Below are 18,661 nucleotides of genomic sequence, written 5' to 3' on the forward strand. Positions count from 1 at the left end.
ATCCATATTTGCTACTATAGCTAGAATTAGGTGAATTGAAGCAAACCTCACCACTGGTGAAAAAGTTTCCTCGTAGTCTATACCCTCCTGCTGGGTATATCCTTTCGCCACTAAGCGAGCTTTGTACTTATCTATTGGTCCACCCGACTTGCGTTTGACTTTAAGAATCCATTTGTTCCCAATAGTCTTACGCCCTGTCAGTAGATCAACCAGATCCCAGACCTGGTTTGTCTTCATAGACTCAATTTCATCATTAAGAGCTTTCATCCACTCATCTTTAGTAGAAGATGAGAGAGCCTCATGAATTGTCATAGGCTCATCATCATCATACGGAGCTACCATAAAAACTTCCCCTTCAATCTCAAAATGACGACGAGGAATACTTTCACGTGTGCTTCTACGCGGCTGAGATTGTTGTGATTGATTGACAAGCGATGTGCTCCCACTCGAATTTAAGTCCCTTTTATCATTTGTAGGAGCTTGAAGAATTTCTTCCTCATTCTCAACTAAATTCCTTGGAACACTTTCCTCTTGTTCCACAATCTCATGAAATTCTAAACTCTTACCAACCTCACCTCTACTTGGAAATTCATTTTCAATGAAGTCCACATCTCGTGATTGAATCTCAGTTACACTTCCATCAGTTTGTTCACCTATTAACACATACCCTTTAGAGTGTTCTGAGTACCTTATAAAGATACACTTCTTCCCTCTAGGGCCTAATTTCTCATGCTTATGAGAAAGATCATGAACAAAACCCGTTGAACCCCATGGCCGCAAGTTACTCAAATTAGGTTTCTCGCCGGTCCATAGTTCATATGGTGTGGAAGTTACTGATTTGGAGGGCACTTGGTTAAGAATGTAGGCAGCAGTCAAAAGTGCATCCCCCCAAAAAGAAATTGGTAGGTTTGCTTGCGCCATCATTGACCTAACTATCTCAAGCAGTGTTCGATTTCTCCTTTCTGCCACGCCATTTTGCTGTGACGTACTCGGCATCGTTAACTGTCTTTTGATTCCTTTTTCATCACAGAGCCTTTTAAATTGCTCAGAGAGATATTCTCGTCCTCGGTTAGTTCTTAAAGTTTTTAAACTCTTATCTAATTGATTCTCAACCATTCTTAGATATCGCCTAAAACATTCCAATGCTTCAGACTTATGGGAGATTAAGTAGACATGACCGTAACGTGAAAAATCATCTATAAAAGTGATAAAGTAGACACCTCCGTGTCTTGCCCTCACACTCATTGGACCACAGATGTCTGAGTGGACTAATTGCAGTGGAAAAGATGCCCTAGTGGCTTTTCCAAACGGTTTTCTCTTAGTTTTTCCCATTAGACAATGTTCACACGTGGGCAAGATGACCTTAGCGAGATTGCCTATTAGGCTTTCTCTAACTAATCGAGTTATTCTATCTTGCCCTATATGGCCAAGCCTAACATGCCATGTGTATGAATCCAAATTATCAATTGATGAAGAAAGAAAAGCAATAGATTCATTTATATTAGAATAAACCAAATCCAATATCATAAAACCGTCTTAAAGAAAAGGATTGCCATAAAACACATGGCCCAAATGAAAGGAAACATAATTGTTTTCAAAAATAATCCGAAAACCAAGTTTTAATAGAGTAACAACTGAAAGTAAGTTTCGTCGGATCTTGGGAGCGTATAACACATTGTGGAGGAAAAGAGTGCGGCCACCCCGCAAGTCCAGCTTGTAGATACCAAGTCCCAGTACCTCCACGCTGGCTCCATTCTCCACTTTGATATCACGGCTCACAGTTGGAATCTGGCGATACTCGATAAATCCGACTCTATCTCGCGCTATGTGCTCGGTCACTCCTGAATCAACAGTCCACAAAGGATAGGAGTCAGCAACCATCACATGACTAGTTACATAAGCAATGCGAGAAAAGTCAGAGTGTACCTTCTTCGGCTCAGTGCAGTCACGAGCGAAGTGGCCAATCTTTCCGCAATTGAAGCACTCTAATTTTGACTTGTTTTTCCCACGCTTGCCCCTCTTGGTGCGCTGAGAAGTTCCTGACACTTTTTTAATATGTCCAGCAGCTACTTCATTCTTGGACTTCTTGCGCTTAGGCCTTGATGCCTTGCGCGGACCAGCATTAGCCACATAAGCCGTATGATTGGGCTTAGCAGCCTCTAGGCGCTCAGCCTCCAATTCCAAGTGACGCGAGACATCATCAAAGTCTTTGATATTCTCGTTATGCGTTAGGTTCTGGCTCATATTCTCCCAAGAATTTGGTAGTGATCTTATCACTGCCTGTACTTGCTGTTCATCTGTCAGGTTGTTTCCTGCCGATCTAAGTTTGCGGATCATAGTTGACATAGCCCTAAGATGCTGCTTCATCGTGTGGTCAGAGCGCATCTTATAAGAGTCAAACCTCATGGTTAATCCACGCAACCTAGTGGCTGAAGTTCCACAAAACTTCAACTTCAAAGCCTCTCACATGCTTTGGGCAGTGTCATAGACCTCAAACTCACACATTAGATCATTGTGCATGCTGCTTAACATAATTATGCGCGCGCACCGATTTTTCTTTGCCCATTGGGTATAGGCTTGTTGATCTATTTTGTGTTGTTCTGAGTTCCCTTCCCCGGACATAGTAAGGGTGTGAGATAAGGCCTCCAAGACCTCTTGCTCATCTAAAACATATTGGATCTTGCAATGCCATATGTCATAGTTTTCCTCATCTAATTTCTCCCCTTTGTTTAAGTCGACAACAATATTTTTGGATGCTATTTCACTACAATATGCAAAGAAGGGATATTACTCACACACCTAAGAAATCTTCCGCGTCCTTTCAAATTAGAAAAAGAATAATTTAGACATGTCGCAAGATCGAAAAATCGCTAGGCTTCATAATCATCTCTTGCACCACAACATCCAATTATTAGATTTCTAACTCAATTCCCGCGCAAATTTTTTTTTAAAAAAAGGGAGAATTTATCATCATAAATCTCAACCATACTTCCACTATCTTAAGTAGTCATCTAGGCCTAGTCACATCTAAAGACATAACCTACTAAAACTGCAGTAACCTTTTGGGCCAGTCTACAAGGACAGCTACCCAGACCATGGCAACCTGTTGGGCCAATCTACAAAGACAGCTAGACTACAGCAACCTGTTGGGCCAGTCTACAAAGATGGTTCATATGAGACCATTACAGTCTATTTTTCTTGTTCCATCAGTGCATTTACAGTTCTTACTGGGGCCACTGTAGTCTTTTTGGCTATACAGTGCATTTACAGTTCTTACTGGGGTCACCATGGTCTTTTGGCTATACAGTGCATTTACAGTTCTTACTGGAGTCACTGCAATTCTTTCAGCCTATCATTCACACTGACAATTCTAACTAAGACTACTTAGTGAGATTTTTCTATTTTATCACTAAAAGAAATAAAGACTAATGTCTAAACATTCAAGTTTAACATTCATAGATGATAAAATAATCACATTTCCACATGTTCAATACACACATACATGTTATCACATTTAATTTCAAGATAAAATATCACATGTAATATAACATTATGGAAAAAACAATAGCATGAATATAACCAAATATTCACATGTTATCATATTTAATCTAAAATATTAAACAAAAGATCACATGCAATATATCTAAGCATATATTAATTTATTTATTTTATTTATTTTTTATTATTATAACCAATGGGCCGAATGGCCCAGCCCAACTCCAAATTGGGCTGAAAAAAACCCTTTCAAAACAAATTGGACCGAAAAAGCCCAAGCCCATTGAAAAAAAAAACAAACGAATGCTTCATCTTCTTCCTCCAGCGGTTACTGTTCACATGAACAGTAACTGAAAAACACAGATCGATCCAGCCACCTTTTTGAGGGCTTACCAGCGTTGTTTTTCGTCGGAAACAACCTCCGGAGGAGGCTGGGTGCTGCTGCAGCACCTCACTGGTGCTGGCAGCACCACGGTGGTGCTGGCAGCACCCCTCTAGTGCGCGCAGCACCGAGGTGGTGCTTGCAGCACCACTGGGTGCCTCCACGGTGCACGGTGGGCTCCATGGGTCCTTGCGGCACCGTGGTGCGCGCTGCACCACCATGCTCAGGTGGTGCGCGCTGCACCACCGTGTATGGGTGGTTAGCACTGCACCATTGCAACAGCTCCAGCCAAAAAAAAAAAAAAAAATTTGTTTTGTTAAAAGAAATGCAACACCACATGTACGCAAATCACATAAAAAAAACAATCACAATTTACATGCATATGCCAAAAAGAAACTGGAAGCAATTTAAAAAAGCTCTAATACCAATGTAAGACAGCACAGCGGAAAGTACCTCAGACTTAGCTTGAAGAAATGCTCCACAAGTTTCTCCAGCGCGACAAAAAGACAAGCATTTTCTCTTAATGGTAAAGTGTACTACGTAGTTATAAAACTAGAGTAACACTTAACAAATCTATAGTCTATAAACTATTTCAAAAAAGAACAAATGAGAGAAAGATTTTTACTATTGTGATTGCTGCACCAGAATCAAAAGGAGAGGGGCTATATATAGCCCCCTACACGACTGGCCTTTAAAGGTCAGTCTTCAATACGCTGTAAACGCATGGCTTAAAGCCATGCGTTTACCAGCTATGTAACGCATGGCTTTAACCCATGCGTTATAACGCATGCAATCATAAAGAGGGGTCTGCCCGTGTGGGCGCCCCCTCCATTTAACACTAAGATTCAGATAAAACAAAACTCTACACTTAATAACAGAGAATGGAGAATAAAAACGTAAAGACATTTGTGACATTAAATATCCTAAGGTAATTAAAGTTTTTAAGTAAATGACATAACAAAACATGAAGTTTAGCTTCTGCAAGTAATGCAACGAACAAAAAAGTTCGCTCATGCGAGAAAAAAAAAAAAGAAACCTTTCCACGAAGAAATCTTTCTTCCTAGAATGAAAAGAAACAAAAACCCATTAGCATCAAAATAGGGCCTGAAAAAGAAGTAAAAAAAGGTAATAATAAAGAAATAAATAGCTTTGTTTTCATTCTGATATTTCTCTGATTAAGAAAGGGAATGCTATATTGGTTGGTAGGTTTCCTCGATTGCTTGAATTCTCAGGGTTCACGCATATCTTAGTCTGAACCACGGCATCAATAGGCGATTGGTCCACGGGCAAGTGTCACCACCCAACACCCAAAAATATTTGATGTCACGTACCATGATTGCAGGATCCATTCAACGCCAAGCCAGCCCTGCAGATTTTAAGCAATAGCAAAGAGTCATGACATATGATATCAATGAACTAACAATTAATAATAGCTTATTATAAAAAAATAAAAATTTTATATAGTTATTTTTACATATTTTTTTGTACACTTTATTGATGTGATTGGTTATGTATTAAAAAAATTAATGCAGCCAATCATATCAGTAGAGTGCACAAAGAGTACACAAAAATAATTATATGTAAAATTATTCATAAGAAAAAAATAGATTCAATTCTAAAACTTTGACAGTAGGAGTGAGAACAAACACGATCGATGTTCACCGGATTGCAACCGTCAAAATCCAAACATTGAACCTATGGTAGAAACCAAGCCGAAACTAATCACCGTAAATAAGTTTTGGATTGGCGGTGAGTTGGGCCAGAATTTCGATTTGTGTTCAACCCACTTGGGCTCATTAGGTCAATTATAGCCCAGTTTGGACTATATAGAAAGAACTAAAGGTTTAGCTCTTTGTAGCCTGTGAGCATCTTCATTGACTTGATCAAATAAGAAGAATGGCCAAAATTTGGATAATTTATGCCAAAAAAACCCTACATTTGGTTGGACATATCTAAAATAATTTAAATTTCAACTATAGTATTTGACCAAAGATAAAAAACCATTATTGGTTCATCAAACATTAAAATACTAGTTTTTCACTCGAAACAAAAATACCATTTGGTTAGTAATTACGAAATTTAGATGAGTTTAATCAAATATTTTGTTATTAGCATTAAATGACATTTGAAAATATAATTTCTTTAATATTAATTTAATTAGAATATAATTATTATTAACATTTAATTGGTAGAACTACAAAATGTGATAAAAATAAATTAAAAAAATTATTAAATTAATAATATTTTATTATTATATAAAGAATGAATAGATAATCCAATGTAGTGGATTGAATTTAAATAGAATAGGTAAATGCAAAAAAGTATGATATTGGCTAAATTTTAAAGATGCATTTGGTTAAGCCAATGAGAATGCTCACAAACACCATCTAACCCATATTCCAAAACACAATTTTTGGGAGACCAGGAAAACAAAGGTCTAAATGCACATCTCAATAGTAGTAGCAAAACATCACCAGTCAACCAACGCTTAATCCTCTCCAGCCCTTTTTCTCCGTTTACCAAGCCCTGACCCTAACCCTAACCAATAAACAAAACCAAAGAGATTTAGGACGAGTACCGAGGGTTGTAAATTCGAATTTTTAGGTAATAATGTGTTGGTCTGGTCAGTTTAAACAACTCGAAGCATGGGCCTAATTTAGTGATATGTTCCCCAAATTCCATCTGAATACATTTTCCCTTTTTACCAACAAAAATCCTCCAGCTCAGGAAAATAAAAACACCTGCAAATCATAAGAAACTGACAGATGTAAACCAATTTCCAACCAGATGGTTTTCGGGTATCTTCATCCTATCCAGTAAAACCTACCTAAATGTGCTAATTTCTGACAGAAACTGACTCAAGGTAAGTGACCAACTGCAGCAATCAGCTACACTGTCCTGACTACAACCAGAAATTGTTTCTACTTGTGTTTTACAGCACATTGTAGTAATTAAACTAACATACCGCTTTTGCATTACCCTAGAAAACACAACAACAAGGTCCTCTTCATTAAAATTAGTGGCAATACTAAGTGTTCGACAATCATCTTATCACATGTTACTCATGTCCATATAGTCTATTTTTTAAGGCATCCCATGCTCCAGTTCCAGCAATAGATCGAACAATAATGTACACAAAAGCAATTTGGCCCAACATACAACCAAAACTACGAGTGAAGACCACACATCCGAACCATTAGGTAAGTATCCTATGCGCAAGGGCATGTTAATACAGTCACCTGCTGAATGTGTAGCACAATAGTAGTTAAGATGTTAAGGGTGCATACCTTCAAGAGAAGTTAAATCCGCCAGAAGGAACAGAAAGTTCATTCACTCCAAACCCGAAGCCAGATTGGGCAGCATCACCTGGGGGCAAAGGCTCATCTTCGTCCCCAGTCCAATATGTCTCAAGAATCTTTACTGCCTTCTCATATATTTCATTATTGTCATGAGTCTGCAGGTTTTCAATCTTATCTAACCCATCAGCGTCATCAATCAATTGAGCATAAAAGTTTCCGTCTGTGTTGTTCACATTATTCTCTGCTTCCCCAACCTTTAGAATGTTCTCAAGTGCTTCCAAGCAAACTGTGACAATCCTTGGGTCTGGACAAATCAGGAGATCACACAATGGCTTAATGCACCCCTGGCTCACGAAGTACCTACCAGATATAAATAGAATCAAACGCTCAAATCTCATACAACCATTTAAACGGAACAAAAAAGGATGGCAGGGTAATAAATAATACTTGATTTGATCATGGGTGCCACCAGATGTAGCATTTGAAAGTGCCCAAGCAGCTTCTTTCTTGATCTCAAACTCTGCATTCTGAAGTAGTTGGAGTAGGGGGCCAATGATACCAGCCTCGATTACAGCCTGCAAGTAGTTTAAAACCTTGCCTCAAAACCAAATTTGCAAGTTGCAACAGACTAAAAAGAAAAATTGTCACCGCCGTAATATTAAGATTATTATCAAATCCTTCTTTTGAATCCTTATGCCTATATTCATAATAAAACTATCAATTGATTATCAAACAAAATAAGGATATCAACAATAACAAGACAACACTCTAATTAGTTTATGCATTTGTCACAGATGAATTTACTTGCTCACCTGTATCTGATTTATGTTTCCAGCTGTGATGTTTGAGATGGTCCAGCAAGCTTCCTTCTTGATGCTCTTCTTATAATTTTGCGTCAACAGGTTCAGAAGGCGAGGAAGAGCTTGATGATTTATTATACACTGAAGGAAAAGGTTGATTTATTTAATACCTGCTCAGGATGCAATGAATGGCATTTCCAAAATCCCAAAGACACCATATTTCCTATAATGAATAACGCCCCAACTGATTATTCATGCTGATATAATTACATTCCCAACAAAAACGATGGCTATACAACACCTCTTTCACTAGTCCCAAATAATTGTAGCTGTAACAATCTTTCTCCCAATGGTAAGTCAAAGCAATTGTGAGTTCAAGATCCCTAGGGTGTACATGTAAATTACCACTAAAAAGAAGTGAGAGATCCAATTAACACAAAAGTGATGTGCTGAGTATATGCTCCCACCTTGGGAAAGATAGGGGGGAGAATGTGCCGAGCATATTTCTCTATAGAAGGAAACACAGACAGCTATAAACAACAGTTTTAAAGAACATGTCCAGCAATTCCGATGATATCTTATAACCCAAGATAAAATATACTATTATGTATAAGTTTGACTCGTTTTAATATTTTCACAAAAGACAGTAAAACATCAGAGTGTTTTACAGATCTATTGGCTTGCAACAATACGCAGATTGATATAACGTTAATGCAACTAGTTACCTCATTTACTAGTGATGGATCTCATCCAATTATAAATCAAGAGCACAGAATAATCAAATAAGATTTGAAAGAGAGATGATTAAAGAAAAGGATGGAAAATTTTAGTAGCGCATACCTGAGTTTGCATATCATCTCCAGTGACAATATTTCCAACTGTGCGAAGGGCAGGAATGAGGACCGTTGGAGAGGGATGACTAAAAAAAGAGGATTTTCAAAGCATTACAAATCTATAAAAAAAATAAATAAAAGAGGATTCCAACTCCAAAAAATAAAAATTAATTCAAATAGTCAAATAAAGTCCAACACTCACAGTAGTAGTTCAATGAGTCGGGGGCAGACACCTGCGTCAATAACTGCTTGGATTTTATCATTGGTACCATCTGAAAGATACGACAGTGCCCAGCACGCATCAGTGAGGACTTCTTCATCATTTGAATGTATAAGACGTTCTAGAGCTGGGATAGCAGGCTTTGTCTGCACATTGAGATTCAAAAGCACATCAAGACCAAATATCCTGACAAATAAAAGAAGGAAAAAAAAAAAAAAAAAAAAAAAGATGCATACACACTAATGGCTCAGCTTAAGTGAACAACCTGGTCAAATGAAGGAGGTGGCTTGCCCCGACAGAAGTTTGATAACGTCCACGTCGCATTTCTCAACATAGAAAGTTTTGCAAGATCATTAAACTGTGCCAACAAGGGCATTAAGACGCCATGACTAAGGACAAGATCACGGCATTTAGGTGAGTCACCAGCCACATTTCCTAACGCCCAAACAGCCTACAACCCAAAGGGGAATTATCAGCCACCAAATGATATCTAATTCGGACATAAGGAGTTAGCATAGAAAAGCTTTTTAAAAATCAAAACCAAAATAAAGTAAAACAAATACAAACATAATGCCCATTTGAAATATACACCTGTTCGCGAACATCATCACTCGGGGATCCTAGAAGTTTGATGAATATTGGGATGGCTCCATGATCAATTACAACCCTGGTGTTTTCTGAAGTACCGGAAGCAATGTTTGTGAGGGCCCAAGCTGCCTCAAACTATAGAATACAAAGGACCATCGAAGAAGAAAATTAACAAATTTGAAATGACATATTTATCAGAAATGACCTTACTGCTAAAACAAATAACATGAATGCTACATAATAAACCTGAAGCTGTGAGAACTCATCTCTCCCAAGGAACTCAACAAAGCGGGGAACAACACCAGATTGAATAACTTCGTTAATTGGTGGACTGCGTTCTGATGAAATATTCAAAGTAAGAGACGCAACCAACTAATAAACATCCGAACCACATAACTGGAGGGGCAATTGCAACATAAAATTTTTTACCAATTGACAGCAGCTTTCGAAAATGAGTGGTTGCCTCAAGCTGCAAGTTCTTGTCCTCTGACCAAACGCCAGTAACCATTGCTTGTAGAGTTTCTAACTGCTTTAAATTAACAAACCCAACACATTGGCTCCTTTAGTTTCAACTACTTTAAAAAAATAAAAATTAAAAATTAAATTAAATTAAAAATAAAAATAAAAAAATAAAAAATAAAAAATAAAAACAAGAAGAAGAAGAAGAAGAAGAAGAAGAAGCTAGAGGTGCTGTTATTTAGGTAACAAAATCGTTTCGATTTCAAAGAATCAATTCAGACTTAAGCATCCGTGGCTTCAGTTTCAATTTTATTGAGATGTAGGCGTGAAGAAATCTCCCGCATCGAATAGAAACATCAGACTTAGGTGGTTAATAAAACAATTGAACCAAAACGCGTAAGCCTTAAGGTTTTGGGTTAAGACGGTATCTCCACAATAAACACCTAACATCGGCCGGAGATGCACGCAATTCAACAGAAATTCAACAAACAAACTTGAAACAAGATGATAAAATCGCAAGAAATCGACAAAATGCCTTCACTTATATTCATAACCAAAAAAAAAAGATGGGGAAGAATTGGATACCTCATTTTCGGAGGTGGGAGTGGTGGTGAGAGAGGAAGGAATTTGCTGGGTAGCGAGTCCTTCTCGACGCTTCTTCTGCAAACTCTCTTCTCTTCGGTTCTTTCGAATCTCGACCATGGTGTCCTCCCTCCGACGACGACCTTCCTCAGCGTCCACGGCCACCTTGTACCGGTTCCGGCGGACATCGGTCCTAGCGCTCGGCCTCAGAGACATGGCTCCTTAGCTCTCTGTACTGATAGAATAGGAGATTAGGTTGGACTGAGAAAAACGAAGAGGAGGCGATGAAAGAGTGGAAGGAGAGGGAGGGTGCGAGGGATTTTAATTCAAATGGGATCCAGAGCGGGGGGCAGTAAGCCGTGCGAAACTGGGACTGGATTTGCACGTTATTTACGGAACCGCCACTAATTCGAATTTGAAAGATTGGGGGTGCACCGCACGTGACTGATCTTTTTATTTTTAACGGTATGATTCATGAAGCTTTTTTGTTCTCACAATTGAGTCAATTTTTGGGTCAAAGGCTTGAAAGTTGAGACTTTAAACTTATAACGGAAAACAAAATTTAAAATTGAGATTGGGAATGGCAATAAACCTAAAAAACGCTTAACATTATAGGTCGGAGTGATACAAATACAATGCTAGCACGTAAAAAGTTAAAACCCTAATATATTTTTCTAAATAAGGAACAAATTAGCATAAATTACAAATTCCAAAATACAAAAAATAAAAATGGAAAAAAAATTCTAAAACCAAAGTTACAAAAATCAAAATAAGACAAAAGGGATACTTGAAAAGAAAGATGAGATGAGAATTTTGTAAATAGTAGTAAGATAGTTTTATTACTATTTTTTATTTTTATTCACTACTATTTATATTTTATCATTACTTTTTTACCATTATTTCACTATTATTCACAGATCATCTGAGATTATCCCATTATCCAAATGTAACCTTAATGTTTTATGAGATTTTTGGAAATGAGAATGAAAAAGTTGAATAAAAAATATTATAAAATTAAAATATTGTTAGAATATAATTTTTTAATGAGTAATGCTACAGACAGTCACTTTTACGTACTATCTGCGTACTTTACTGATATGATTAGTTGTATCAATTTTTTTAATACACAACCAATCATCACTTTTCACCTACTTTTCACTACTTTTTACTTCTATTCACTACCATTTAATATTTGATCATTATTTTTTCACCATTGCTTCACTACTATCTACAGACCATCTAAGATCATCTCATTAACCAAATGTAAGTTTAATGTTTTATAAAATTTTAGGAAATGAGAATGAAAAAGTTGAATAAAAAATATTATAAAATTAAAATATTGTTAGAATATAATTTTTTAATGAGTAATGTTACAGACAGTCACTTTTGCATACTATCTGCGTACTCCACTGATGTAATTGGTTGTATCAATTTTTTTAATACACAACCAATCATATCAGTAGAGTGCATAGAAAAATATACAAAAGTGACTGTACATACAATTTTTATTTTTTAATATTATTTATTTTTGGAGATTTGAAAATTTTGAATTTTTTTTGTTTAAAATTTTGAAAAAGTTATAATGATTAGTTTAAAAAAAGTTGCAATGATTAGTTTGAAAGTATTTGTGTTTAAATAATGTTTGGGAATGAAATGAGATGGGATCAAATGAAAACTACTTCTAAACATCTCCTAAGCCTGGCTTGTTTTCACAGACTATCTCATATTATCATTATAATTTTTCTAAATTTCTAAATAAAATACAATAAATAATTCAACATTTTTAAATTTTAAAATAAAAATAATAATAAAAGTAAAATATTCTAACAATATTTTATTTAACTTTTAACTTTCATCTCATCTTATATGTATAACCAAACGAAGCCTAAGGACCAATGTGAGCCTAATTACTCAGCTTCACAAGTGTTGCAACCCCAAGTGCCGTGAGGCTCCACCTAGAGTGTCACATTTCCAAAAGCGTTGTCCTACATAGAATTATCTTATTTGAGAAGCTAAGACCTTTTATTAAGAATAGGGCTATGCAGGCATGGACCCTCGCAACCCAGTCTGCTTAACCAATCTATATGTCCCACAAAGAAAAGGGCTGGCAACTACCCGAGTGTAAATGAGTTCTTAACTTAAAAACACATATATGGGCAGGATATCCCACATACTCAAAATATCACACGCTTGCTCTTATGATTTATACATATAAACCTATATATAAATATACTTTTTTACTCTTATCTCATTTTCTCCTTCAACTCGCCATCCTCTCTTATGTCTCCATTCTCTTCTCTTATATTCTTCTCATTCCTCTCACTATTCACCTGCTATATTTCCTATTCTTTCTTTCATATTCTTATTTCTCTTCTTATTTTCTTCTTCTTTTTCTCCTACTCTCAACCTGCTACTTCTTCTCCACTCATGGCCAAGGCGTTGTCGTGGGTTACGACCAAGCTACGTTATATGAAAATATGATGACGATGGCAGCTATGGATCTGCAAGTTAAAAACCCATGACTATGACTATGGATTTGTGAGCTTTATGACCAACAACCATAGCTGTGGGTCTAAATGTCATGGTCAGCACCTTGGATTTATGTTTATATGCATATATAAGAAAATCTATGCACAAATAAGAGAGTTTATTGTTGGTTATGTGCTATTATTTTGATGAATTTACAATTTTATGTAATTTGTTGTGAAGAATCTCTTGTTGGACAGGGTGATTGGATGGTGGTGATGTCAATTCACTCATTCGATAAGCAAATGCGAAGGGTAAGAGATATGAGCAGGGACAGAGTGTAGGGGTTGATTTAATCATCCTACCCAAGCGAGGACAGGGTGCCAGATGGATAGCTACCTATTTGTATAGGGTGAGTAGAACCCCTAATTAAGATTAATGCTACAAAATATACTTTTGTCTCACATTTATCTCACTATGTACACCGTGACACTTTTACCACATTTTGATCATTTCTTATTTTTTAAAAAAAAAAATCAATAATTGATGGACAATATCATCTCATTATGGTAAGATAATAGTAGGATGATAATATAGCTTAAAGAGTTTTCTTTATATTAATGTTGACATTTATTGTCTACCATCAATATCAACTACAATGTCATAGTTCTATGCGTGTTGACATGCATAATATTAAGCTTTATCATAGATAAAATTGTAAATTTTAATCTAAGCTGGGTTGGCATTGTAACTGGTAGAGAACTAGCTAGTTATTTAGTTATTATTTATACATTTACTTCACTTCACCCATTTTGTATATAAATACTGTACATTTCTATCTGTAAAAGTTCAGTTCAAATACAATAGAATCACATATTCCTTTCTTCAGTTTTCAAGATTTGCCTAAATCGTTTCATGGTATTAGAGTGGATATCTTAGGGTTTCACTTCTATTACCCACTACGAAATGGCTTCCACAACCTTTGTTTCATTGAATGTTGAAGATTCAAGTCCATTTCATTTACAAAATGGAGATTCGCTTGGATTTGTACTGGTATCCAGGGTGCTTATAGTAGACAATTATCACAATTGGTGTATATCAATGGAGATGGCTTTTGAAAGCCCAAAATAAGATGAGGTTCATCAATGGACACGTACCGTTGTAATAGTATGATACTTACATGGATCTTGAATTCGGTGTTTAAGGATATTGGAGAAACTATCATTTACGTGAAAACACCAAGAGAGATGTGGGAAGACTTGTGAAACCAATTTTGTTAAGGAAATAGACCTAGAATCTTCCAATTGTAAAAATAACTTTCTTCTCTAACTCAAGATCAAATCACAATGAGTATTTACTATCAATAATTCAAGTGTTTGTGGGATGAGTTATTAAACTATAATTAAATATCTAATTGCACATGTGGAGCACATAGAAATTGCAGTTGTGGTGTTGCATACATGTTTTTGGAGTATCAACATATCATCATGTTTCTTTGTGGGATTAAATGAGGAATTTTCTCACAGAGATGGCAAATTTTATTAATGGATCCGCTATGATCGATACTAATTTTTTTTTTTTTTTTGTGATTCAAAAAGAGAAACAGAAAGAAATTGGATCTATGATTAGAATTGGGGTAGAATTAGTGACTTTTATGAATAAAAATGTTAAAAATTCAAGATAAAGTCATGAGAAGTTGAGAACTCAAGGTCGAATCTTGGAAGGCATCAATATAGAAAGGAAAAAGTCTTAAGCACTCATTGTGATATGAAAAATCACACAATAGATAAGTGCTATAAACCCTTCAAATTTCAAGCAAAATTTCAACTTAAAGCAAAGGGGAAGAGTTTCATCAGCAAATCAACCATTTGAGATTCATAATTCTATGCTTTTCTCTCAAGAAGAGTATCATCAATTAATTACTTTGATCTGCCCACAACCATCTGATGCACAAAATGCCATTCATCAAACAACCAATGTCTCTAGTCCAAATATGTTACCTACTTTTTCAGGTAAAATTAATTTTTATTACCACGATAATACAATAGAATTCTTTCAAATTTCTCATCCAACAAAATTGAATCTTTATATTCTGTCTCGAGCACTTGGATCATAAATACGGGTGCCATAGACTATATTATACTCAGTCAAATTGTTTACCATAATCACATGAATCCTAAACATATTTGTTAAACTTTCAAATAGAGAAAATGTTACAATCACGCATCTTGGGACTATATAATTATCTAATAGTTTAGTTCTAAATGATGTATTATATATAGGTGTAACAAGTTTCTCGTATAATCTTCTTTCGATTACTAAGCTAACTTCTCATTAGAATTGTTGTTTTATTTTCATACTTAATATTTGTTATATTTAGGGTCTTACCCCATGGAAGATGATTGAGAATGGTAGAAGAACAGTTGGATTATATGTTCTGCAACAACCTTCAGTGAGTGTAGTCAGTAACCCCATTGTATTTCCAAGTGTCAATTATGTACCTGATTTGAATTCTAGACTTTGGCATAATTGGCTAGGTTATCCATCATCATCTAGGTTACATGTTCTTGCTAAATCCATTCCAAATATTGTTCTTCAAAATAAAGTTGTAGATGATAATCATTGTACTGTATGCCCTTTGGAAATACAAAAACGTCTATCCTTTCCAACTCAATCATATAAATCCATTTCTTCCTTTCATTTGGCTCATTGTGATATATGGTTTCAAGTACATCTTAACCATTGTTGATAATCACTCAAGATCAACTTAAGTGTATCTATTGAATTTCAAATCTGAAGTGAAAGCCACCCTTATAGGATTTTATAATCTAATCCTTATATAATTTCCAACAAAAATACAATGTGCAAGGACTTACAATGATTTAGAATTTAATATGAAGGATTTGTTTTCCTATTTTAAGGGCATTATACATCAAACTTCTTGTGTTGAAATCCCTTAACAAAACTCAATTGTTGAGAGAAACATCAATATCTTCTCAATGTGTTAAGATTCCAATCCGATATTCCTTTGAAATTTTGGGATAAGTGTGTTTTAACAACAACTCACATAATCAATCACACTCATTCTCACATTCTAAGTGATAGATCATCACATCAAATTCTTTATGGAAATATTCCTTCATATAGTCATTTAAATATCTTTGGCTGTTTGTGTAATATCTCCACTTTAACACAAAACAAATAAAAAATCTCACAATGAGCAAGAAAATGTGTCTTTGTAGGTTATCCTTTTGGAACCAAGGGATACAAATTATTTGATCTTGATTCTAAAAAAAAATTTGTATGTCGAGATGTTATTATTCATGAAACCATATTTCCATTCAAAATCATATTACTAAATTTTATTCTTCTTTACCATTTGATTTTGTATTGCCTAATCCTATTCCAGATTCCTCTCCTAAGTCTCCTACAGATATTCCTTCTTCCATGTCTCAAAATCCTCTATCAAATTCTTCATTTGCTTCATCAAGTCCAAATGGTCCTTCCCTTCAAGATATCAATCACTTTGCTCCTCTTCAAAAGTCCACAAGATAGCACAAAACTCCTTGTTACTTACAACATTACCATTGCAATCTAGCAGCCTCTACTTCTGCCACATCTTCTACTAGCTCAACATCTTTACAATCAAGTAATAAATACAACATTTTTTATTTTCTGTCTTAGAAAAATTTATCTCCTTCTCTTTGTGCCTTTAGTGTTTCTATCTTATCTAATATAGAACCCAAGTACTACCATCAAGCTGTTATGCACTCTCATTGGAGAAATGCTATATTTACTGAATTACTTGCCTTAGAATCAAATAATACATGGTTTTTTATTGACCTACCGCACAAAATTCCAATTGGATGCAAATAGGTGTATAAAATCAAGTTTAATTCTGATGGATCTATTGAGAAGCATAAAACTAGACTAGTTGCCAATACTTAAAGGGAAGGCCTAGACTATCTAGAAACCTTCTCTCTTGTTGCAAAAATGGCAACAGTTAGTTGATGTTGTTGTTGTTGTTTTTTTTTTTTTTACTACTTTAGCAGCCATTCATAATTGGGATTTGATAGATTTAGATGTTAGCAATACTTTTTTATTTGAAGATTTGGAAGAAACAGTATACATGAAACTTCCTTTTGGGTAACTAAAGAAGGGGGACACAAGAATTTGCAAATTGCAAAAATCTTTGTATGGCTTGAAGCAGACTTCTCAATAGTGGAACTCAAAGTTCATTGCAACTTTTCTGAACTTGGGTTTTAATCAAACCAAATTAGATTATTTTGTTTACAAGAAAGAAAGATGATTCTTTTGTTGAATTATTGGTGTATGTTGATGAAATACTACTAGCCAGCAGTGATTTGGATGTTGCACAGTCCATTAAATCCTCATTGAATGCACATTTCAAGTTAAAGGGCTTAGGTCTTGTCAAGTATTTTCTGTAAATGGATATTGCTCAATCTAAAAAGGGCATTTCCTTATGTCATCGTAAGTATACTTTAGAAATAATTTCAGATGCTGGTTTGTTGGGTTGTAAACCTGTTAATTTTCCAATGGACTCTCACTGCAAGTTATCAAATAATGATGGTAAATTTCTTGAAGGTGTTTTTTGTTACAAAAGACTTATTGTTAAATTACTTTACCTCACTAATTCAAGACCATACATTATATATCCAGTATATTATTCAAGTCAATTGCTTGATTCTCCTAGAGCTCCATGTATGCAAGCAACCCTTAGGATCTTGAAGTATATTAAATTGGCACCAGGGCAGGATCTTTTCTTCTGATTATTGCATATTTCTTGGTGATTCTCTCATATCTTGGAAATTCAAAAAGCAAAAGACAGTGTTAAGGTCTTTTGAAGAAGCTGAATATAGGTCTATGGCATATATTGTTTGTAAATTGACCTGGCTAGAATCCTTAGTTTTGTATATGCATCAACAACATCCTAATGCTTCTTTACTCTTATGTGACAATTAAGCTGTCATCCACATTGCAGCTAACTTTGTGTTAAATGAGATAATAAAACATATTGAGTTGGATTGTCACTTAATTAGAGAGAAAATTCAAGCTGGAGTTCTTCAAACCTTACATGTTTCTTCCTGTCCTCAACTTGTTGATTTGCTTACTAAACTCCTTGAATCTGTTCTTTTTCATTCCCTCTTATCCAAGATTAATGTTAACAATATATACCATTCATCTTGATGGCTATCACAGATAAAATTGTAAATTTTAATATGAGTTGAGTTTGCATTGTAATTGGTAGAGAACTAGTTAAAGGACTAATTAGTTACTTAGTTACCAGTCAGTTACTATTTTTACCTTTATTTCACTTCACTCGTCTGCGTATAAATACCATACATTCCTCTCTGTAAAAGTTCAGATCCAATACAAAAGAATCTCATATTCTTTTCTTCAGTTTTCAAGACTTGTCTAAATTGTTTCACTCTTATGAAATGTAGATGGAAGAAAGAGTCATTTTGACCTTAAAAAAAAAAAATAGTTATTATAGAAATTACATCAATGTCTCATGA

General features: G+C 35.3%; 1 protein-coding gene and 1 long non-coding RNA gene across 3 annotated transcripts; both read right to left on the reverse strand.

Annotated features, from left to right (window-relative positions):
- Window positions 1-1,478: 1,478 nt before the first annotated feature.
- LOC122314742 lies at window positions 1,479-2,074 on the reverse strand. The gene is made up of 2 exons (XR_006243867.1): window positions 1,927-2,074; window positions 1,479-1,841 (listed from the first exon to the last, which is right to left on the reverse strand). It is a non-coding gene; the product is annotated as an uncharacterized LOC122314742 (long non-coding RNA).
- A 2,685-nt stretch (window positions 2,075-4,759) lies between these two features.
- Window positions 4,760-10,968, reverse strand: LOC122314669 (importin subunit alpha-like). Of its 2 annotated transcripts, none has more exons than XM_043130163.1 (11): window positions 10,662-10,968; window positions 10,047-10,143; window positions 9,864-9,955; window positions 9,621-9,752; window positions 9,295-9,480; window positions 9,012-9,175; window positions 8,817-8,895; window positions 7,989-8,117; window positions 7,624-7,751; window positions 7,165-7,536; window positions 4,760-5,243 (listed from the first exon to the last, which is right to left on the reverse strand). In XM_043130163.1, exons 1-10 carry the CDS (start codon window positions 10,872-10,874, stop codon window positions 7,167-7,169), a joined length of 1,590 nt encoding a protein of 529 aa, XP_042986097.1. In that variant the 5' UTR covers window positions 10,875-10,968; the 3' UTR covers window positions 4,760-5,243; window positions 7,165-7,166. The 2 variants fall into 2 exon arrangements, with proteins under 2 accessions (XP_042986097.1, XP_042986096.1); XM_043130162.1 differs by having other exon boundaries at window positions 10,047-10,146.
- Between the last annotated feature and the right edge of the window lie 7,693 nt (window positions 10,969-18,661).

This window comes from Carya illinoinensis, chromosome 7 (genome assembly GCF_018687715.1).
Source record: "Carya illinoinensis cultivar Pawnee chromosome 7, C.illinoinensisPawnee_v1, whole genome shotgun sequence".
Classification (NCBI taxonomy): Eukaryota; Viridiplantae; Streptophyta; class Magnoliopsida; order Fagales; family Juglandaceae; genus Carya; species Carya illinoinensis.